The following is a 24784-nucleotide window of genomic DNA, read 5'->3' on the forward strand; positions in this document are numbered from 1 at the left end:
ATAACAATTGTGTGAATGAAACTGCTATTACGTACCTTGTTTTATAGCCTTTTTACGTTGTTTTAGGGCGCAAAAGTGGGAGTTCTCAATTAATGGGTCATGGAAAACTAACAGAAAGGCTACTAGCACAAGGTCTGCTTACACCAAGTATGCTTCAGGAGCTGAAAAAAGAATGGAGTCAGGTATGAGAATGGAGACAAAATTACTTTTCCATAAAATCTTCTGTGTTGTAAAAGACATGGCCTACAGCCCAGAAAGGTTTTATCAAAATTGACACCTACCTCAAAAATTTACAAACATGCATAAATTATGTTATAAATTAATGTGATGGTTTGTTGCCAAGAAGTATCCAACTGAATCTAGAGCATCCTCTTTGCATGAAACAGATTTTGTACAAACCTTTAGCCCCCTTATACATTAGTGGCTTTCTTGTCTCAGTTGACTCTCAAGACAAGTGCATCTACTGCAGTGCCTCCGGCATTTTATTCCCATACTCTTCTGTTTGGGTGGTCATTTTCATTTACAAGTGAGAACAAAAATTTCCTGCGTAGTTAAAGCATCTTACTGGTGAAAGTGAAATCATGAGGGACTGTCCTTTTTACAGAAAAATTGAAATATGGTAACAAAATGTAGGAGCAGTCAATGACAGTTAATGATCAAAGCAGAAGTCATAGTGGAAGTTCTTATCAAAATTTCTGTGGTAAATTGTTCTCACTGCTGAGAACTGAAAAAATAGGAAACATGTCATACAAACTTTTCAGAAGATACACATTTATTTGCTGGATAAAGTATATACTTGCAACCACACAAGACAATATGTGGAACACAGTAAATGGCATCCGTTTGGTTTATATATTGTATCTTGTTTTCTTGCTAAGTGCCAAATAACAACAAAAATTCTCTCTCTTGTTCAATGACTCTGATGTTTTCACTGTTGAAATACTATTCGATAAACACATTTATTTACATTCTTATTTATGCATAGTGCTGGTGTTTTCTCTTTAAACTGCAAATACTTTTTGCTTTCAGATATACTGTCCCTCTTGTAGGAGAACACTAGTAGGAAAAAAAATACCAGTGTAACTTTTAAGCGTGCCACGAAAACAAAACAAACAACATGATTAACATTAAGTAGACACAGCAGCGCAAAATCTTTTTCTACAACAGGAGAGAGCTTGACAAGAATAACACACTCTTGTCATGGTTGATTTCTGACTTAAATGCAAGCATAAAAGGTGTAAGCACTTTGAGTAGTTGTGGACCAGAAAGCCACTCGTGGAAAACGGACCTTTCAGGTCCACTGAGTGGCCACAAATTACTCAGATTGTGTCTCCCTCCCTCCCTCGTCTCTCTCTCCTCTCTCTCCTCTCCCTCCCCCTCTCCCTGGGGCGAGTGCTAGGAAGTCTCTCTAGACCTGCCGTGTGGCGGCGCTCGGTCTGCAATCACTGATAGTGGCGACACGCGGGTCCGACGTATACTACCGGACCGCGGCCGATTTAAAGGCTACCACCTAGCAAGTGTGGTGTTTGGTGATGACACCACATTTTGAATGTAGTGTCTCTGTGAAACTCAGCTAGCAAATTTTATTCATCAGATCAATATGACTGTAGATAGAAATGTCCAGATTGGTAATCTGTTCCTTAACTTCCCAAAGTGATACAGTACAATTTCATGCTGTCACTTAATGGATAAAATAGAGCTTATGGAATATTTGACTATCTTTTTCAATGGAATGAGGACTTTCTTGCAAACAAAACTCTATATATTGCCCACAATGGGGGAAAATTGTCATGGCGGAAAAATGTCAGAAGAGAAAGCTGTGAGCATGCCCTGGGGACTGTTACTGTTCACAGTACACAAGATAGCTAATAATTAATGAAATTTGTTGAAGTCTTCTTGGGGCTGTTTTGGGGTGGGGGGATGCTGATGTATATCAAAAATTGCTGTGATCAAACAATGGAAACTCCAGGTAGGAATATCAGCAGTGTAGGAAAAGATAGATTGCTAGTTACTGTAAAGAAGACACATCAAGTTGCAGACAGGCACAACTGAAAGACACTCACATGTAGCTTTCGGCCACAGCCTTCATCAGTAAACACACACAAACACACACACACACACACACACACACACACACACACACACACAAACAAACAAACAAAGCAGCAAGCACACCTCATGCAAGCAAGCACACAATTGCCAACTCTAGCATTCGAGCCCGAAATGCTGGAGTTGGCAGTTGTGTGTGCGTGAGGTGTGCTTGCTTGTGTGTGTGAATGCAGTGTGTGTATGTGTCTCTTCACTGTAAAAGGCTGTGGCTGAAAGCTACGTGTGAGTGTCTTTTAATTGTACCTGTCTGTAACTTGGCGTGACTTGTTTAGAGTAAGTAGCAATCTTGTCATTTCCTACACTGTTGAAAATTGCTGTAAATTAGGGTAGTACTTGCTACAGTTACTTGGTACAGGGATTGACAGTTTTTCATTCATGTAAACAAATGTGACATATTTTTACTTTGTATAAAGGCATGAAGATGCATTCTTATTTGATTGCACCCCTACCAATCAATCAGTGGAAACAGTCACTGATAAAATATACAGTGGCACGTGTTGGGGACAATTTGATGAAACTAGTTGCCCAATTGATATGCATTGGATGGATCACAGGTACACTTAATTCATATGTGAAGATCACTGTGACAGTAAAATTAGCTAAATAAAATCTTAAGTACACGTTAGCTGAATAAAAGGATCTGGAAAGAATAAAAGCAGATCCATTGGCTGAAGAAAAACCACATACATTCTGCAGCTTCACAAAAACTGGGAACGAGGGAGGCCTACTAATGGAGAGAGAGGAAGGAAGAAGGAAACATTCAGTTAAATGACATTAAAACACTTTTCATTTGTTGTCAACAAAAAGTATTACCCAGATTCTTGTGCTCAACCTCTCTATTACTAATGATACGCTTTTGAGAGAAGTATAATGTATATTGTAGCCATATATAGTATTATATCTGTCAGTTCATAAAGAAATTTAAATTACAATTAAATGAATGATTCAGCATTCATTAGCCCTACGTGCCAGCCTCGACTTTAGTACAAAGAAAACATGGATTCTCTCCTCCTTGCAATTGTGTTAACTGTGTCATAATTGCAGGGTTAAGTGATGTGTGTAAATGCAAAACTAGCCTTGCAGTAGGGGCACTGAGAGAATTTTTATGAAATATTTCTCAAGCGAAGGTTTATGTTGTATTCCCATGGAGAGAACTTTATTGAAAATTCTTGTGTAAATAGACAAATCATTGCACAAACTGAAAAATCAGAAAGATTTTTAGTAGTTTTGTACATACAACTCTCAGTGAAGTAACTAGTTCTGTCAGAGAGTATTTTGCTAGATATGGATGACACAGTAACCTCCTAGACAAAGGAATGCTGACCTAAGAAATTTTGCAGGTGATAAAAATTTCTGGAATGCACACCAACATAAAAATTGCTCTGCCTGCAACAGATTTGCTGCCAATTCCAAAAGAAACAGAGGATACACCAGCAGTATATAAGGAAGAAGAATCTATGGTCACACCTACTGAGGAAGAAGTTACATCAACACCAGCATGTGAACCATTACTACGACATGCAGCATCATCAGTAGAACCAGAAGCAGCAGTGGAAAATTTAGAAGCAGCAGAGCAAACATCGATATTGGAAACAGCAGAGCAAACATCAGCAATGGGTCTTCAGTCAGCATAGTCTAAATGAGATGAAATAGAAATATGAAAGTGAGGGAGTAGCAAGATATATGGAGAGCAAGGTAGGGGACTACACTCCACAGTAGATCTCCAATTACACAGAATTTTGCTTTGAAGTTGCAGCAGTAGAAATAAAAATCAAAGGGGGGAGGGGGATGACTTCTAGTAGGCATATGTCAGTCACATATCTCAAATGTTGAAAACCATTTACTGGAAGTTGATAGGCAACTATACATTTGAGCTTTCCGATGTAAGGGCTTCTTTTAATGTAGAAACACACACACACACACACACACACACACACACACACACACACACACACACACACACACACCTGGCCACTGTCTCTGCCTGCTGAGGTCACAGTGCTTATAGCAGCTGTGCCCAATGGGAACACATTCTGTGGGTGACGGCTGCAAGGAAGAGGCTGGGATAGGGAGGGGGAGGTATAGCAGGATAGAGGTGGGGGAAGTTGTAGTGCTGCTTGTGGCTGTGGGAGCCTGCAGGGGGTTAGGGTAGAGAGGTTTGATACAGTTGAGTGGTTTGAGAGAGAGTCGGGGGGGGGGGGGGGGGCTGAGCAGAAAGGACAGTTGGGGGGGGGGGGGGGACCAGTGGGCATTGGTGGAATAGAAGGCTGGGTAGTGCTGGTGTGGGAGTAGGGAAATTGATAGGTAAGTGAGGGACAGGGAGTAGTGAATGTTGAGACCAAGTGGGTTTCAGGAATATAGAATATATTGCAGGGAGAGTTCCCATCTGTGCAATTCAGAAAAGCTAGTGTTGGTAGGAAGGATCCAGATGGCACAGGCTGTGAAGCAGTCATTGAAGTGAAGCACATTGTGTTGGGCAGCATGTTAGCAACTGAGTGATCCAGACGTCTGTTGGGCACAGTTTGTTGCTCACCTTTCATGTGGAAAGACAGCTTGTGTCCATTATAATTATCCAGGCTGTTATGCCGTGGTCGGTTGATGAATTTTGTCTCAATTCCAACATTGGGAATTGAGACAAAATTCATCAACCGACCATGGCATAACAGCCCAGATAATTATAATGGACATGATATTTCCGGCCGTGAAAGTCTACAATTTAGTGAAAGACAACTTGTTGGTTGTCATGCCCACATAGAAAGCAGCACAGTGGTTGAAGCTTAGTTTGTAGATCTCAGAACTGCTTTCACATGTGGCCCTGCATTTGATGGGATAGGAGATACCTGTGACCAGACTTGAGTAAGTAGTGATGGGAGTATGTATGGGACAGCTCTTGCATATAGGTCTGTTGCAGGGACGTGAGCCATAAAGGAACAACAAAATGTACATAAGCATCAAGCACATAAACAGACCATGTATAGACAGACAGAAACTTAAGTTGTGAATACTGTTATCACAGATCATTGTGGACAAACAATTGTATGGTCAGATGATATAAAAGATGAAGCAAATGTAGTAGCTGAATTTTGACAAACTAAACTTAGTAATTTGCTAAAAGCAGATAAATGGTATGAATAAATAGAGGATACTGCAGAAAATAGCTGGAAATCTTTTTGTGAAGTATTAAGACACCACATAAATGTAGCTTGTCATTAAGTGCACAGAACTGTTATGGTAAACCAAACAAGGAATGGGTCACCATGGAAATTAAAAATGAAAATCACTAGAAAGATAAAGGACAGACCAGTCATGATTCTTACAAGTGCAAGAAAAAAGCATATACTATGATGATAAGAAAATCCAAAGGCTTGTAACCAAAAACTGGAAATATAAAGTTCTTCTGACATCTCTAAAACAGCCTGGAATTACATATATAAAAGAGGAAAGAAAAGAATCATGTCCTGAAGGATACAAATATAATATTGACAAGGAGGGTAAAGAAGTTGCAGATTCATGAGAAGTGTCTAATAGTTTCTATCATCACTACACAGCTTTACTTGACAAACTTGTAAAACAAAACATAACAGTACCAGAGAGCAGGGAAGTCCCAAAGTGGTGTCTATGAGTTTGCACCTACTCCCAACAGATGAATTGGAAGCTTGAGAAATGATTGAAGCACCAAAATATAAAAATACGTAGGGCATATGAGCAAAACTAGTTAAACAGTGTTCCAGATATCTTGCAAAATCTCTGACATTCTTCATTTAGTTGTGAAGGAATGAGTATTTCCAAAATGCTTAAAAAGGATCGAACTGGGACCAGCATTTAAAGGGAGGGTTAAAGGGAAGGAGATCTGGGAAACTATAGACACATCAAAACTTTTCTTTCTAAAATAGTAGAAACAATGATTAAAGACCAAGTAATAAACTTAATATAGAAGCAAAATATTTTAAATGAAGCGCAGCATAGGTCTAGAAAATGGAGCTCAACAAGACTGTTGTGGCAAAGTTCATGACAAACATAACTGAGGCTGGATGATCAGTGGGAAGTATCTGGTATATACCTAGATCATTCGAAAGCTTTTGATAGTTTGTATCCATAATGCTTCTAGAAAAACTGCATTGCTATGGCATAAGACATGAATCTGCAGATATTATGAAAAATCTTTGTTGAAGATGGGTAGCAGTGTACAGAGATAAAAATTTGAATCTGGAAATAATGCTCATCTTTTTTATACATCGATGCACCAAAGAAACTTGTATAGGCATGCATATTCAAATACAGAGATACGTAAACATGCAGAATATGGCGCTGCTGTCAGCAAAGCATATATAAGACAACAAGTGTATGGCACAGTTGTTAGATCGGTTACTGCAAATACAATGGCAGGTTATCAATATTTAAGTGAAGCCTAGACCCGTGGTCTAGGGGTAGCGTCTTTGATTCATAATCAAAAACGTCTTCGGTCCCGGGTTCGATCCCTGCCACTGCCTAAATTTTGATAAATTATCAGCATTGGCGGCCGAAGACTTCCGGCATAAGAAGTCAGCCTCATTCTGCCAACGGCCTTGTCAAAGAGGGCGGAGGAGCGGATAGAGGTTCAGGGCACTCTCTTGTCCTAGGGGTGGGAAATTGCCCCTAAAGGCGGAAGAATCAGCAATGATCAATGACATGAGGATGCAGAAGGCAATGGAAACCACTGCATTAAAGACACGTAACGTGTATCCACAGGACATGTGGCCTGTAGTTGAAGAAGTGTCGCGATGATCTCTCCATTGGCAAAAGATTCCAGAATAGTCCCCCATTTGGATCACCGGGAGGGGACTGCCAAGGGGGAGGTTACCATGAGAAAAAGATTGAATAATCAACGAAAGGATAGCATTCTACGAGTCGCGGCGTGGAATGTCAGAAGCTTGAACGTGGTAGGGAAACTAGGAAATCTGAAAAGGGAAATGCAAAGGCTCAATCTAGATATAGTAGGGGTCAGTGAAGTGAAGTGGAAAGAAGACAAGGATTTCTGGTCAGATGAGTATCAGGTAATATCAACAGCAGCAGAAAATGGTATAACAGGTGTAGGATTCGTTATGAATAGGAAGGTAGGGCAGAGGGTGTGTTACTGTGAACAGTTCAGTGACCGGGTTGTTCTAATCAGAATCGACAGCAGACCAACACCGACAACGATAGTTTATGTATACATGCCGACGTCGCAAGCTGAAGATGAACAGATAGAGAAAGTGTATGAGGGTATTGAAAGGGTAATGCAGTATGTAAAGGGGAACGAAAATCTAATGGTCATGGGCGACTGGAATGCAGTTGTAGGGGAAGGAGTAGAAGAAAAGGTTACAGGAGAATATGGGCTTGGGACAAGGAATGAAAGAGGAGAAAGACTAATTGAGTTCTGTAACAAGTTTCAGCTAGTAATAGCGAATACCCTGTTCAAGAATCACTAGAGGAGGAGGTATACTTGGAAAAGGCTGGGAGATACGGGAAGATTTCAATTAGATTACATCATGGTCAGACAGAGATTCCGAAATCAGATACTGGATTGTAAGGTGTACCCAGGAGCAGGTATAGACTCAGATCACAATATAGTAGTGATGAAGAGTAGGCTGAAGTTCAAGACATTAGTCAGGAAGAATCAATACACTAAGAAGTGGGATACGGAAGTTCTAAGGAATGACGAGATACGTTTGAAGTTCTCTAACGCTATAGATACAGCAATAAGGAATAGCGCAGTAGGCATCACAGTTGAAGAGGAATGGACATCTCTAAAAAGGGCCATCACAGAAGTTGGGAAGGAAAACATAGGTACAAAGAAGGTAGCTGCGAAGAAACCATGGGTAACAGAAGAAATACTTCAGTTGATTGATGAAAGGAGGAAGTACAAACATGTTCCGGGAAAATCAGGAATACAGAAATACAAGTCGCTGAGGAATGAAATAAATAGAATGTGCAGGAAAGCTAAGACGAAATGGCTGTAGGAAAAATGTAAAGACATCGAAAAAGATATGATTGTCGGAAGGACAGACTCAGCATACAGGAAAGTCGAAACAACCTTTGGTGAAATTAAAAGCAACGGTGGTAACATTAAGAGTGCAATGGGAATTCCACTGTTAAATGCAGAGGAGAGAGCAGATAGGTGGAAAGAATACATTGAAAGCCTCTATGAGGGTGAAGATTTGTCTGATGTGATAGAAGAAGAAACAGGAGTCGATTTCGAAGAGATAGGGGATCCAGTATTAGAATCGGAATTTAAAAGAGCTTTGGAGGACTTACGGTCAAATAAGGCAGAAGGGATAGATAACATTCCATCAGAATTTCTAAAATCATTAGGGGAAGTGGCAACAAAACGACTATTCACGTTGGTGTGTAGAATATATGAGTCTGGCGACATACCATCTGACTTTCGGAAAAGCATCATCCACACAATTCCGAAGATGGCAAGAGCTGACAAGTGCAAGAATTATCGCACAATCAGCTTAACAGCTCATGCATCGAAGCTGCTTACAAGAATAATATACAGAAGAATGGAAAAGAAAATTGAGAATATGCTTGTGACGATCACTTTGGCTTTAGGAAAAGTAAAGGCATGAGAGAGGCAATTCTGACTTTACGGCTAATAATAGAAGCAAGACTAAAGAAAAATCAAGACACGTTCATAGGATTTGTCGACCTGGAAAAAGTGTTCGACAATATAAAATGGTGCAAGCTGTTCAAGATTCTGAAAAAAAGTAGGGGGTAAGCTATAGGGAGAGACGGGTCATATACAATATGTACAACAACCAAGAGGGAATAATAAGAGTGGACGATCCAGAACGAAGTGCCCGTATTAAGAGGGGAGTAAGACAAGGCTGTAGCCTTTCGCCCCTACTCTTCAATCTGTACATCGAGGAAGCAATGATGGAAATCAAAGAAAGGTTCAGGAGTGGAATTAAAATACAAGGTGAAAGGATATCATTGATACGATTCGCTGATGACATTGCTATCCTGAGTGAAAGTGAAGAAGAATTAAATGATCTGCTGAACGGAATGAACAGTCTAATGAGTACACAGTATGGTTTGAGAGTAAATCAGAGAAAGACGAAGGTAATGAGAAGTAGTAGAAATGAGAACAGCGAGAAACTTAACATCAGGATTGATGGTCACGAAGTCAATGAAGTTAAGGAATTCTGCTACCTGGGCAGTAAAATAACCATTGACGGACGGAGCAAGGAGGACATCAAAATCAGACTCGCTATGGCAAAAAAGGCATTTCTGGCCAAGAGAAGTCTACTAATATCAAATACCGGCCTTAATTTGAGGAAGAAGATGTATGTCTGGAGTACAGCATTGTATGGTAGTGAAACATGGACTGTGGGAAAACCGGAACAGAAGAGAATCGAAGCATTTGTGATGTGGTGCTATAGACGAATGTTGAAAATTAGGTGGACTGATAAGGTAAGGAATGAGGAGGTTCTACACAGAATCGGAGAGGAAAGGAATATGTGGAAAACACTGATAAGGAGAAGGGACAGGATGATTGGACATCTGCTAAGACATGAGGGAGTGACTTCCATGGTACTAGAGGGAGCTGTAGAGGGCAAAAACTGTAGAGGAAGACAGATATTGGAATACATCAAGCAAATAATTGAGGACGTAGGTTGCAAGTGCTACTCTGAGATGAAGAGGTTAGCACAGGAAAGGAATTCGTGGCGGGCCGCATCAAACCAGTCAGTAGACTGATGACCAAAAAAAAGTGAGTTTCATACAACCGTTGGGACACAGCATCTCCGAGGTAGCGATGAAGTGGGGGTTTTCCCATACGACCATTTCGCGAGTGTACCGTGAATATCAGGAATCTGGTAAAACATCAGTCTCCAATATCACTGCTGCTGGAAAAAGGTTTGCAGGAACGGGACCAACGATGACTGAAGATAATCGTTCAACATAACAGAAGTGCAACCCTTCCACAAATTGTTGCAAATTTCAGCCTGGACCATCAATAAGTGTCGGCGTGCGAACCATTCAACAAAATGTTATCAATATGGCTTTTGGAGCCGAGGGCCCACTCGTGTACCCTTGATAACTGCACTACACAAAGCTTTACGTCTTTCATGAGCTTTCTGTCTGATCACCTGGATCCATTCATGTCCATTGTGCATTCCGAAAGACTTGGGCAGATCCAGTAGGACAATGAGACACCCCACATGTCCAGAATTGCTACACAGTGGCATCAGGAACACTCTTCTGGGTTTAAACACTTCTGATGACCTCCAAACTCCCCAGACATGAACATTATTGAGCACATCTGGATGCCTCGCAACATGCTGTTCAGAAGAGATCTCCACCCCCTCATACTCTTATGGATGTATGGACAGCCCTAAGGATTCATGGTGTCAGTTCCCTCCAGCAGTCTGAAAGAACAGTTACCATTGGTGAGCTTGCAGCTTTCGAAGAATGAAATTGCTATGAAATCCAGACCTTTAGCTGCTTACAGGCATTGACAGATATCAGAAGGGACAGTTGAAAACGTGTGCCCTGACAGGGACTCGAACCCAGGATCTCCTGTTTACGTGGCAGATGCTCTATCTGTCTGAGCCACTGAGGACACAGTGGATAGTGCAACTGCAGGGACTTAACGAGGTGTGTTTTTTAAGTAAGTACCATTTTGAAATTAAAAAAAGACGTGCTAAGATATCTCAATAATTTTCTTTTTACATGAAAGCCTGTACCTTAATCTACTTTTCTACATAATTTCCGTCAATATTGAGGCACTTGTCATAACATTGTGCTTGTTTTTGAATACCCTCCTCATAGAAATCTGCTGCCTGACTTAACCACTGCATCACCACTGTTTTGACTTTGTCAGCGTCTTGAAGACACTGACCGCCCAGGTGTTTCCTCAAGTGCAGGAACAGATGGTAGTCAGTGGGCACAAGATCTGGGCTGTACAGAGGATGATCTAGAGTTTCCCATCGAAAAGATGTGATGAGATTTTTGGTCTAATTCGCCACATGCAGATGGGCATTGTCTTGCAGCAAAACGATGCCCTTGCTCAACTTGCCACATCTTTTGTCCTGAATTGAACGGCGCAGATTGTGCAATGTCTTACAATAAGCTGCTGCATTGATTGTCTCTTTACGAGGCAGAAATTCCACAAGCAATACTCCTTTTCTGTCCCAAAAAACTGTGCACATGATTTTCTGGGCAGAAATTGTTTGCTTAAACTTCACTTTTCTGGGTGAATCTGAATGTTGCCATTCCATGGACTGTTGCTTTGATTCTGGTGTGATGTAGGCCACCCATGTTTCATCGCCCGTAACAATTTGGCTGAAGAAATCATCACCGTCATTGTGATACTGCTCAAGGAAAGTCAATGCACTGTCTAAATGTTTGGTTTTGTGCACATCCGTCAAGATTTTCGGTAACCAACGTGCGCACAATTTTTGGTAATTCAACTGCTCGGTCACAGTACCGTACAAAACATTATGAGAAACATTAGGAAAGTCGTCCCGCAAGGTGGAAATGGTAATGCGGCTGTTTTCTCTCACCTTATTGTCCACATCCTGCACCAAACTTTCATTAACAACCGAAGGGTGCCCACTCCATTGTTCAGCATGCACATTTGTGCAGCCATCTTTAAATGCTCTCACCCACTGTCTTACCATTTCATCACTCATAATGTTTTTTCTGTAAACTGCACTGATCTCACGATGAATATCGATTACTTTTAGGCTTTTAGCGCTAAGAAATCTTATAACTGCCTGTACTTCACAGTCGGCGGGACTCACGATTATCGGAGGCATCTTAAACACTCAGTACACTACGTAAACAAGGAAGAATCAGACTGTAATGGCATCAGTGTGTAGACAGCAGACTTAGGTACCCATGCGCATGCCCAGAATGCCGACTGCAGTGCTGTGTGGCAAAACGGTACTTACTTAAAAAACACGCCTTGTATCTGGTACGCTCTCTGTGAGACCCACATCTCCAACTTAGTGTCCTCACACTACATTTGTTGTGCCCCTACCTACTATATCCACTTCTCACAGCAGTCAATCTACCGATTCCTGTAAAAGTTCAGGCAATGTGAGTGCATCCGCACTGAAGATGATCATTGGCCAGTAAGCCGTATCTATATGAAGGTGGTATCTGTTCTTTCGGACATGTCCGAATGCACTCACATTGCCCGAACTCTTACGGGAATTGGTAGATTGACTGGCACGAGTAATGAGTGTAGTAGGCAGGGGCACCACAAATGTACTGTGTGGACAGTTAGTTGGAGATGTGGGTCTCACGGAGAGTGTGCCAGAGATAAGCCCCAGCAGTCGCACTATCCTCTGTGTCCTTGGTGGCTCAGATGGATAGAGCATCTGCCATGTAAGCAGGAGATCCCGCGTTCGAGTTCCAGTTGGGACACACATTTTCAGCTATCCCCGTTGATATTTATCAACGCCTGTAAGCAGTTAAAGGTCTGGATTTAATTGTAATTTCAATTCAGACGTTAGTTGAGTCCACACCATGTCATGTTGCGGCCCTTCTGCGTGTTCGTGGGGGCCCTACACGTTATTAGGCAGGTGTACCAGTTTCTTTGGCTCTTCAGTGTTCAGTGTAAATGACATTCTGACTGCAGTAAGTGAAAAAGTAGTTATGTCTGTAGATGACACAACTTTACTAGTATGTAGTGACTCAGTAAAGATCCTGAAAAGAAGGCTAGTGAGAACATGCAAATGGCAGAAAGATATTTTAGAGAAAAAATCTGTTGGTTAACAGGAAGAAAACAACATATTCAAGATTTGAAACAAACAGAACTGTCAGTGTGCAGGACTTCTTTCTCGACATTGGGGTCGCAGACCTAGAAGAAATGAAATGTAATAGGTATCTGGGAATACAGGTGCACAACTTTCTAGCATGACAAAACCACTTCGATAACGTGTGCAAAAAAAATAGTACAGATATATTCTTAATGAAGAAAATGCCCTATACAATAAATGCAGAATTCTTGTTAAAAATGTACTTTGGACTAATCTTCCCACCCGTATTGTACTGTATGCCAATATAGAGAGAAGCAACAAGAGTAAATATTCAGAGAATTTTAAAACTTAAAGAAATCCATCAGATTCATTGCGAAATTTAACACCATGGGAACCTTGCAAAAACAAATTTAAAATATTAAGTGTACCAAGTTTGAACATATATGAGACAATACTCCTTTTAACAGTAAATTGTGCAGCATATTTAAACAGATAGTTTCATGACAACAACACAAGAATAACTAGATATAATTACGATATCAGCAGCAAATGGCTGCAGATGACTGATAGGGACACTAGTAATGCAAGTAGCTCATTTTATAACAGAATATCATAAAGAGCATAAGGAAACTGAGCACTTTCAAAAGAAAATTGAAGGAAAATCTCATCTGCGTATGTTGGTATAAGGTGAAGCAATACTTGCCAGCAAATTCATATAGCAGAAGTAAATCTAAAATGGAAAATGGTGTAGAACACTTCTCCCTTATGTAGATCCAAACTTCTTGAGGAATGAAACTAAACTCAACAAACATGACAGCACAATCAGAATATGTGCAGGGGCTCTTCGTCCAGAAACTGATAAATTACTAATAGGAATGAGAAAACTGGGTTTTTAAGGTTGGAAAAACAAAAGGAAGAAGAAAGAAAAGTTATGAAAATTTATTGATTTTTAATCAATCTGTTATAAAAATTACTATTGAGTATATTTTAAAACTGAGTATCAAAACAGCCATTTGAAGTAATAATGATGCTTCCTGTGAAATTCACAGGTGGCCTTCTTTTGAAAGTCACGTAACAGGTTTTTGTATGATACCTGAAATTTTCACCATGTAGGATATTAATCTTTATCATAAAATTATTAAACAGTGTAACAAGCAACAGCTTCCTAGAAGTTATCTATTCCCTAATAGATCAATTTCCAGTAGAATTTATCCTTAGGGGCTGAAAATTATTTGCAGTGTCATGGGGTTCTATTCCTCATGCTTCTTTTCTCTGCACTGTTCCAAGTAAAACACCACTTGTCTTTGCTTCCTGCTATTTGCAGTGCTGTAAAGAGTTTGTCTCTCTTGGTATCCTCTTTGTCAGGAAGAAACTTGTACACGTTGCATATGACTTCCATCCTTTGAACCAGCATGTCTAAATGAGTCTTATTAACCCAAGATAAGTAAACAGCATAGAATATGAAGTACACTCTTAAATTAATGGGATGGAAATATACATGTGCAGACAAACAAATGATAACAGTTTCAGAAAAACTGGATGAATTATTCAAGGAGGAGGAGATTACTGTTTAACGTCCCGTCGACAACGAGGTCATTAGAGACGGAGCACAAGCTCGGGTTAGGGAAGGATGGGGAAGGAAATCGGCCGTGCCCTTTCTAAGGAACCATCCAGGCATTTGCCTGAAGCGATTTAGGGAAATCACGGAAAACCTAAATCAGGATGGCCGGACGCGGGATTGAACCGTCGTCCTCCCGAATGCGAGTCCAGTGTGCTAACCACTGCGCCACCTCGCTCGGTCTAATTATTCAAGAAAAGGAGTTTTATTAATTGAGCAAGTCAATTATCTGTTGGTCCACCTCTGCTCCTTATAGAAGCAGTTATTCAACTTGGTGTTGATAAATAGTGTTGCTGGATGTCCTCCTGAAGGATATCATTCCAAGTTTTGTCCATTTGGTGTGTTAGATTGACAAAATCCCAAGCTGGTTGGAAGGCCCTGCCAATAATGTTCCAAACATTCTCAATTGGGGAGAGATCTAGTGTTCTTGCTGGGCAAGATAGGGTTTGGTAAGCACGAAGACAAGCATAGAAACACTTGCCCTGTGTGGGCAGACATTATTTTGCTGAAATATAAGCCCAGGATGGCTTGCCATGAAGGGCAACAAAACGGGGTGTAGAATATTATTGACGTACTGCTGTGCTGTAAGGGTGCCGCTGATGCAGCCAAAGCGGTCCTGCTTATGAAAAGAAATGGCACCCCAGATCATCACTCCTGTTCATTGGGCTGGAATGGTGGGCGACAACCAGGTTTGTATCTCACTGCTGTCCAGGGTGTCTCCAGATAATCTTCGCTAGTCATCAGGGCTCAGTTCAAAGCTGAACTCATCACTGTAAACAATTCTACTCCAGTCACTGAGATTCCAGGCTAGAGACCAATGCATTATTGACGTACTCAATTTGTGAAACTCTTTCTTGTGAATAAATCGTCCATTTCTTCTGAAATTGTAGTTAGGTTTTTGTCTTTACATGTATATCCTCTTTCAAATTCTGAAGGTGGCAGCGGTAAAATACAAGGAGCGAAAAGGCTATTTACAATTTGCACAGAAACCGGATGGCAGCTATAAGAGTCGAGGGACATGAAAGGGAAGCAGTGGTTGGGAAGGGAGTGAGACAGGGTTGTAGCCTCTCCCTGATGTTCTTCAATCTGTATATTTAGCAAGCAGTAAAGGAAACAAAAGAAAAATTCGGAGTAGATATTAAAATCCATGGAGAAGAAATAAAACTTTGAGGTTTGCTGATGACATTGCAATTCTGCCAGGGACAGCAAAGGACTTGGAAGAGCAGCTGAATGGAATGGACAGTGTCTTGAAAGGAGGATATAAGATGAATATCAACAAAAGCAAAATGAGGATAATGGAATGTAGTCGAATTAAGTCGCATGACGCTGAGGGAGTTAGATTAGAAAATGAGACACTTAAAGTAGTAAAGGAGTTTTGCTATTTAGGGAGCAAAATAACTGATGATGGTCGAAGTAGAGAGGATATAAAATGTGGACTGGCAATGGCAAGGAAAGCGTTTCTGAAGAAGAGAAATTTGTTAACATCGAGTATAGATTTAAGTGTCAGGAAGTCTTTTCTGAAAGTATTTGTATGGAGTGTAGCCAAGTATGGAAGTGAAACATAGACGATAACTAGTTTGGACAAGAAGAGAATAGAAGCTTTCGAAATGTGGTGCTACAGAAGAATGCTGAAGATTAGATGGACAGATCACATAACTAATGAGGAGGTACTGAATAGAATTGGGGAGAAGAGGAGTTTGTGGCACAACTTGACTAGAAGAAGAGAGCGGTTGGTAGGACATGTTATGACGCATCAAGGGATCACCAATTTAGTATTGGAGGGCAGCGTGGGGGGGTAAAAATCGCAGAGGGAGACCAAGAGATGAATAGACCAAGCAGATTCAGAGGGATGTAGGCTGCAGTACGTACTGGGAGATGAAGAAGCTTGCACAGGATAGAGTAGCGTGGAGAGCTGCATCAACCAGTCTCAGGACTGAAGACCACAACAACAACAACAACAACAACATGTATATCAGCTCTACCGATTTCCATGCCATTCAGATAATTCCTTCGTGGTGCACTGAATTGGTTGCAACAAAACAGCAAAGCCTTACTGCTGGAAGATGTAGGAATCAAACCCAGTATTGCTACATAAACTATGACATTATTTCTTTATATTGTTTCTTGAACAATGTAATCAGTAGAAATGCAAAAATATGCATTTACAATCATGTAGTGAGTTAAAGACTTTTCATTGGCAGTTACAGAAGACGTGAATATGATGTGGGACGACTGCCGTTCTGTTCATGGCTGCATCTTTCACTTGTCTCTCATGTAGTACCATCAGTTTTGTTCATTTTTCAGCAGCTATAATTTGGCAACACAAAGGAACTGGACATAATATTCTGTACTATAAGAACTGTAAAAATCTCAATAAGAATAAAAAATAAAATGAAAGTAAACACCTGGTAGCCTAGAAGTGAGTTGTGTTCCGATAGTGTAATTCGTGACTTGCATAGCAACTATATAGTTAGCAGCACAGGTTCCTGGTGTAAGCAGGGACATCACTGTGTTGACAGTTGAGGTAGTATATTTGGGAGTTACACCACTGTACTTGCTATTGTTTTGAGTTTTCTCCATTCAATATGAGCACTTGATCTTCTGACTGTTCCAATAATAGGATTTTACATATTTAATTGTTTGAATTGTGATTAGCCAAGTGTTATAATGATAAAGACAGCACCAGGAAGCCAATTATTTGGGATAATAACGGATCGAGTGCTGATTATTTTCCTTCACAGACTCAACCAGTGCTAGTCAGTGTCCTTTATTTTCTTGTTATCTTGTTACTTTACATCAAAATTAATAGTGTGTTGTGTTTACTTGCTTTGACCAGTATAAAGTACAATATCTTAGACATAATAGCTGTAGATAAATTCTACACTGTTACGTGGGCTGATAAAAACGAAAACTCCACCGCATCATCAACCACCAAATGGCAGTAATAATAAAAATGCTGCAACTATCATATTGCATGTGACCATTGATGGAAGAAATGACACAGCATGCAGAAAAGAGTGGGAAGCTAAGCAAATTATGTATTGTAGAGGGGGCTGGGGGAAAAAATAGGCAGGTCAGAAAATAAAAGATACAGAAAACTAAAAGGGAGTGAAGACAGGAATAGTTACTGAGAAAAAAAGCAGAGACTGAAGAATTTATTGAAAATTAACAACAGGTGGATGGATAGAGAACCAAGGACATGTAGCAATGATGGTTCCCACCTGTGGAGGTCTGAGAAAATGGCACCTGGGTGAAGAATCCAGATGGCCCATTTGGTAAAACAGACACCAAGGTAACAACTGTCGTGTTGTAGAGCATGCTTAGCAGCAGGATATTGTGTTTTACCATTATAGACCCTCTGCTGACACCCATTCATTCTAACTGATGACTTATTGTAATCATAACGATGTAAAATGTTGAGTGGTGTTTACTATATATGTGGGTAGACAACAATGTGATGTATCACAGGTGGCTTGGCTTTGATAGTATGTTTTCCCAGGGTAGGAGGGTGCCTAGGGAAAGTCTTACAGACAGAACAGTCACAGGGGTTGAAGCCGTAGGGCAGGGAAATGGGTGCAGAAGGAGCATAGGCTCTGAGAATGGTATTTTAGATATTGGGAGCCAACGAAAATCTGCTCGAGGTGTGGCGGGCAAAATGTTCAACAGAAGAGGCCTCATTTCAGGGCATGGTTTTAGGAAGACATAACCTTGTCGAAGTAGCTGATTAATACATTCAAGAAGTGGATAATATTGAGTGACAGGTTGTTTTTTGAAGGGATCATCAGTACCAAGATTGGACGTGATGTCCTGGGATTTCTGCTTTTGAGCTAGCTGGCAGGTTAATTACATCCAATGATCACTGAGGTGAGAATTGTTGTGTATCACTGTAAAAAAGTATAGATATGAACAAATATGTTTGCGTTGAGAGCCAAGGAGGAATATTCGACACGGAAAGGATGGCAACTGTCAGAGTGTAAGCACTGTTGTTTGTTACTAGGTTTAATGTGAATGGAAGTCTGTAGCTGACCCTCATTGAGGATGAGGTCAGCATCAAGGAAAGTGACATTTGATTCAGAATAGGACCATGTGAAATTTAATTGTAAGAACATATTTCCATATTCCATGAATTTTAAGAGGTCAACCCCATCATTATTTCATATGGCAAAAATTTCATCAATGTATCTAAACCAAGCCATGGGCTGAAGACTTATGGATCCCAGGAAATCCCCCTCCAACTGATCCATGAAGTGGTTGGCACAGGAAGGAGCCGTCCTGACTCCATTGGCAATCAAGGCGTACATATGTGCTCAAATGCAGACTCTTTAGGGCAGTACAACACCATTCTCATGTCAGCCATCACTGGACATAATTACCCATCGGCCTAGCTCAAAACCAAATATGCCAGGCCAACACATCCAACCTGGCACTGGTGATTCCTTCAAAAAACAGCTTGTCACTCAATATTATCCACATCTTGAATGTGTTAATCAGCTACTTCAACAAGGCTGTGTCTTGCTAAAATCATGCCCTGAAATGAGGCATTTTGTCTGCCACACCTAGAACAGCTTTTCGTTGGCCTATCAATATCTACAATACTGTTGTCAGACCCTCCTTCTGCACCCATTTTCCTACTGTATGGCTCCTACCCTGGTGACTATCGCACCATAGGACTTGCCCTATGCACCCTCCTATCCTGAGAAAACATACTATCAAAGGCACAGCCACCTGCGAAACATAACATTATTGTGTACCCACTGTTATGTGAACACTACTCAGCCTTTTTACATTGGCATGACTACAACCAAGTTATCAGTTACAATGGATGTGCTTCAGCAGATGGTCTGTACTGGCCATACACAATAGCCTGCTGCAAAGCATGCTCTACAACACTATAGTTGTGACCTCAGTGCCTGCTTCACCACACATGCCATCTGGATTCTTCCCCCGGGTGCTAGTTTCTCAGAACTACACATTTGGGAACAGTCATTGCAACACGTCCTTGGTTTTCTATCCCCCCACCTGTCCTTAATTTCTTCAGTCTCAGCATTTTTTCACAGCTACTATTCCTGTCTTCACTACCGTTTCGTTTTCTGTGTCTTTTATTTTCTGACCCGTAAAATTTTTTCTCCGCTCCCATCTCTACCACATACAGTGCTCTTAGCATTCCACTCTTATTACATTGTGCATGATATTTTGTCGGTAATCTGTGCCTTACTTGTTATGATATCTTCCACCTTTAAGTTCTCAGGTTTTCAAATCTTGTCTTTCCTTCTCATCCCATCTGGTAAGTCTCCCCTGACATTGGTTTCTGGACGAACATAAAACTGCAGCAAGCTCATAACAGATATTTTGTTGTAGTGATTGATGCAATATTATTACCAAGTCCCGGAAAAAAAAAAAAAAAAAAAAAAATCTCTTTCGTTTCAGTGTAATGATGGACAATGACTTCTTGTATGTGGAAAACTTGTTGAAGTCAGTCACAAAAAGGAAGACTGACACTGAAAAACATTAGTGTCATGGCTAAAGATGCAGTGGATTTGGTACCAAGAGAATGATACAGTCATACTCTTTTTAAGGAAACTCTTTCAACAGACATGAGATTTCCGAAGTTGAACTTCAAGCTCTGATCTATTAAAGGGCACACAGTCTCCCTAACACAGCCCAGGGAAAATTGTACACATGACCATGGGCTGTTACAGAAGAGAAGAAAGACATGGAAGAATTTTGCCCTCATTTCACCTGTCTCTGGCACTACTTTTAGTCTTCCTTCTTCTGAAAATGCTGAAGACATGGGGCCACTGAACAGAAATGATAATACTGACAATGAATAACAGAGACTATGTAAATGCAGCGTTGTTGACTACCATGTATACTTTCACAATAATTAAAATCCTCTACTGGTTTGTATCACAAGTGGTGGATATTCGTTTGGGCCCTTATATCAGGTCTGTAACTAGATAAAATTATTTAGAATCTTAATTTGAGTTAGAAGATTTATTCTGATAGCATATTCAGGGTGTTACAAAAGGTATGGCCAGACTTTCAGGAAACATTCCTCACACACAAAGAAAGAAAATATGTTATGTGGACATGTGTCCGGAAACACTTACTTTCCATGTTAGAGCTTATTTTATTACTTCTCTTCAAATCACATTAATCATGGAATGGAAACACACAGCAACAGAACGTACCAGCGTAACTTCAAACACTTTGTTACAGGAAATGTTCAAAATGTTCGCCGTTAACGAGGATACATGCATCCACCCTCCGTCGCATGGAATCCCTGATGCGCTGATGCAGCCCTGGAGAATGGCGCATTGTATCACAGCCATCCACAATACGAGCACGAAGAGTCTCTACATTTGGTATCGGGGTTGCGTAGACAAGAGCTTTCATATGCCCCCACAAATGAAAGTCAAGAGGGTTTAGGTCACGAGATCGTGGAGGCCATGGAATTGGTCCACCTCCACCAATCCATCGGTCACCGAAACTGTTCTTGAAAAGTGTACGGAAAATTTGACTGAAATGTGCACGAGCTCCATCGTGCATGAACCACATGTTGTGTCGTACTTGTAAAGGCACATGTTCTAGCAGCACAGGTAGAGTATCCCGTATGAAATCATGATAACGTACTCCATTGAGTGTAGGTGGAAGAACATGAGGCCCAATCAAGCCATCACCAACAATGCCTGCCTAAACATTCACAGAAAATCTGTGTTGATGACGTGATTGCACAATTGCGTGCGGATTCTGGTCAGCCCACACATGTTGATTGTGAAAATTTACAATTTGATCACGTTGGAATGAAGCCTCATCCGTAAAGAGAACATTTGCACTGAAATGAGAATTGACACATTGTTGGATGAACCATTCGCAGAAGTGTACCCGTGGAGGCCAATCAGCTGCTGATAGTCCCTACACACGCTGTACATGGTACGGAAACAACTGGTTCTCCCGAAACACTCTCCATACAGCGATGTGGTTAACGTTACCTTGTACAGCAGCAACTTCTCTGATGCTGACATTAGGGTTATTGTCAACTGGACGAAGAATTGCCCCATCCATTGCAGGTGTCCTCGTCGTTCTAGGTCTTCCCCAGTCGCAAGTCATAGGCTGGAATGTTCCATGCTCCCTAAGACGCCGATCAACTGCTTCGAACGTCTTCCTGTTGGGACACCTTCCTTCTGGAAATCTGTCTCGATACAAACGTACCTCGCCACGGCTATTGCCCCGTGCTAATCCATACATCAAATGGGCATCTGCCAACTCCGCATTTGTAAACATTGCACTGACGGCAAAACCACGGTCGTGATGAACACTAACCTGTTAATGCTGCGTACTGATGTGCTTGATGCTAGTACTGTAGAGCAATGAGTCGCATGTCAACACAAGCACCGAAGTCAACATTACCTTCCTTCAATTGGGCCAACTGGCGGTGAATCGAGGAAGTACAGTACATACTGCCGAAACTAAAATGAGCTCTAACATGGAAATTAAGTGTTTCCGGACACATGTCCACATAACATCATTTCTTTATTTGTGTGTGAGGAATGTTTCCTGAAACTTTGGCCGTACCTTTTTGTAACACCCTGTATAATGAAAATAGTACAAAATTCTGTTCAATTTTGCATAACAATCCTGAATTGACTATTGTTCAGGACAAAGGGAGGTAGAAACATAGGGCACATTGTCACGGTTTTATGTTTCAAAAGTGATGGAAGCAGTGGTTAGAGGAATGAAACCTCAAAGATCAACAGAAGATGATTAACCGAAACATTAAAAATCCAATGAGCAAAAGTCTCGTTAAATGCAAAGGCACATCACACTTTACAGCATTAATGATGTAATCTATAATACATTAAGTCAGTGGTTGTTTTGAACTGCAGAAGATACGCTCCTATGGGGCAATTAAAACTACAATAATGAGAGAGAACAGGGAGCTGGAGACAATGGCCAAATTATTACAACTTTTGACTATAAAATGTTGTTACAATACATTAAGGCAGGAGGGGATGTGTGCTATGTAATCACTCCTACAAGATTGTAAAAGTTCATCAGGTAGTCATAAAACACGGCGTCATGCTCAGTGGTCACTGAAGAAACCAAAAGTTTATTTTTTTCTCAGATTCTGCAAGACTATCTAAGCAAAGTCTCTCAGTAGTGGTTTTTAGTCACTACATAGGTAGGTATCATATTGCTGATTTAAAAACAAAACACAAAAAATTAATATTTGTTGTAGACTGTGTGTATGAGTACAATACAGTAATAGCTTATACACTAATAGCTTATAAACTGCTGTGAAGAAGTCCTGTCCAGAACACCCCGTAAAACAAAATGTTTCACTTAAAATATGAAAATCTGTGACCAATTGAAAATGGAACATGTAGAATAATGTGCGCCTTTCTGTACAGTGTCCCTGCATCCAGCGAGAGCCAGGTTAGGATTGGTGTGGGACCTTTTCAGTTTTGCAGAGAAGCAACTTGACATGTATACAGGCTATTATTTCAATGGAGTCACCACTCCCAAAGGCATTTTAAAGTTACTTTCAGCCCTCCTGCCCATCTCCCTCACAGCAGGGAGGAATCAGTGTACTCCTTTGGTGTGTGTCTAGAGTACTTTGCAAGTGAGAAAGTTTTTTCAGTGTGTTTACACAGTGACAGGACTTAGGAAACAACCCATTATTTACTATCAGTGATGTGAAAAACTGCTTAAAAACCACATCTAGGTTGGCCAGTGCTCCAGCCTCCTCATTAATACACAAGGCAAATTTGATTTGAGGCCGTTGTGCCCTCCCATGTTCCAGAAGTGGTTGTCTTTATGCACTCAGCTATCCAATATTGTCATGATGAAGTTTGTGTGCGAAGAGTTAAAATTCTTAGACACTCACACTGCAGTGTGTTCGGTTGCCCTTTTTCTGAGCCAAGAATAGCTTTTTTGAAGGCACAGACTTCCCCAAAATATATAACTGAACATGTTGTTATTGTGGTCTTGAGTCTGAAGATAGGCTGTATCTTCAAATAGTCTATCTGTGCATAGAATTTTGCATTGAACATAATAGACTGGCGTAACTGGACATGATGAAACCTTCACATTTCAGTTGATATTCTTCTTATGTTCCAGTCCACAATGAACAATTTATGTACAAGATTCTGAATGTGATACTTAAAAGAAGACTATATCTCTGCCGTTAGTTGGACATCACTGATTTTTATTTTTATAAGAATTATATTCAGAGACTGTGTTGACTTATTTTTGGTCATTTAAGCCACTCTTTTCCACAATCCACTTACTGAGGTTACAAACTGTTTTATTTGATGAATCATGTATATTATGTTTCACATCTATCACAAAGATATATATGTCATCTGTAAACATAATAATTGTAGAAACATCTATGATGTTTATTGGGAGATATATCTCAAATTTGTAGCATGGAGTTGGTGCTCAAATAAATAGTGATGTTTCATCAAGATTGGTAAACATTTAATTTTTGTCACAGGCATTACTTACTGTACAAAACTATGAAATTGTACACTGTAAGTGAAATTATTTTTAAAACAACAAATCTGTACTTGACTGTGTCAGTATGTGTCATATGTTTCTTCGTCTTATATTTTTAAACACACACAATTCGATATTTTGTTTCACAGCAGACCTACAATGATGATAGTGATGATGATCCCACAGGCAAGCAACCAACCAAAAGATCCAGGAGGAAAAAAAAGAAATGAAGATTCTGAAGATACCAATATTTATATTTGTGTGTGTTAATTGCTCATTACAAATTGAAATGAATTTTTGTGATTTGTAAATAAACATAATACTATAAAACTGTGAACTTAAATATGTTTTGATGTGATACCCATCAGTATTTACTCCCATCAGAAAGAAATGGCAAATTTTCACATTCAGATGAGTGACTTAGAAATTACGTGAGCATAAAGCAATTTGAATGTTAACCGATCATTTAACCTGCATCTCTTGTAAAAGGAAACCACTTATATTATTCACTCAGTGGTGTCCCAACACTGCTCATTCTTAAATACGATACCAAAATAAATGGAGAAGGAACAAATAAAGTATGTGTTTGGGACTCAGTTTCATATTTCTACTGTACTCTCAGTAGTGCTGTACTAGTTTCATATCACATTACCTAGTTTGTTTATTGTGATTATGTTGTTGTATTATTTGTACAATATAACTTAGCAAATTTCTGTAGTGTAGGAATCAGTGGAAGTCATACAATATTGTGCCAGTACAAAATGTTTCTGGTCATTGTCAATCTTAGGTAGAAAACAATATGGTGTGTCACAGCAATGTAACATTG

The 24784-nt window shown here is 40.3% G+C and overlaps 1 protein-coding gene across 2 annotated transcripts in view; it reads left to right on the forward strand.

The window, feature by feature from the left end:
* The window catches only part of LOC126353887 (ATP-dependent RNA helicase SUV3 homolog, mitochondrial), a 79432-nt gene extending 55137 nt beyond the window's left edge, over window positions 1–24295 (forward strand). Inside the window, exons 12-13 of one of the 2 annotated variants that reach the window (XM_050003091.1) lie at window positions 67–182; window positions 24108–24295. In XM_050003091.1, the coding sequence (XP_049859048.1) occupies window positions 67–182; window positions 24108–24188 (197 nt within the window). In that variant the 3' untranslated portion in view covers window positions 24189–24295. The remainder of the gene's footprint in view (window positions 1–66; window positions 183–24107) is intronic. The other variant, XM_050003090.1, reaches the window with a different exon arrangement.
* The last annotated feature ends 489 nt before the right edge of the window (window positions 24296–24784 follow it).

The sequence above is a fragment of the Schistocerca gregaria genome, chromosome 3 (genome assembly GCF_023897955.1).
Source record: "Schistocerca gregaria isolate iqSchGreg1 chromosome 3, iqSchGreg1.2, whole genome shotgun sequence".
Lineage (NCBI taxonomy): Eukaryota > Metazoa > Arthropoda > Insecta > Orthoptera > Acrididae > Schistocerca > Schistocerca gregaria.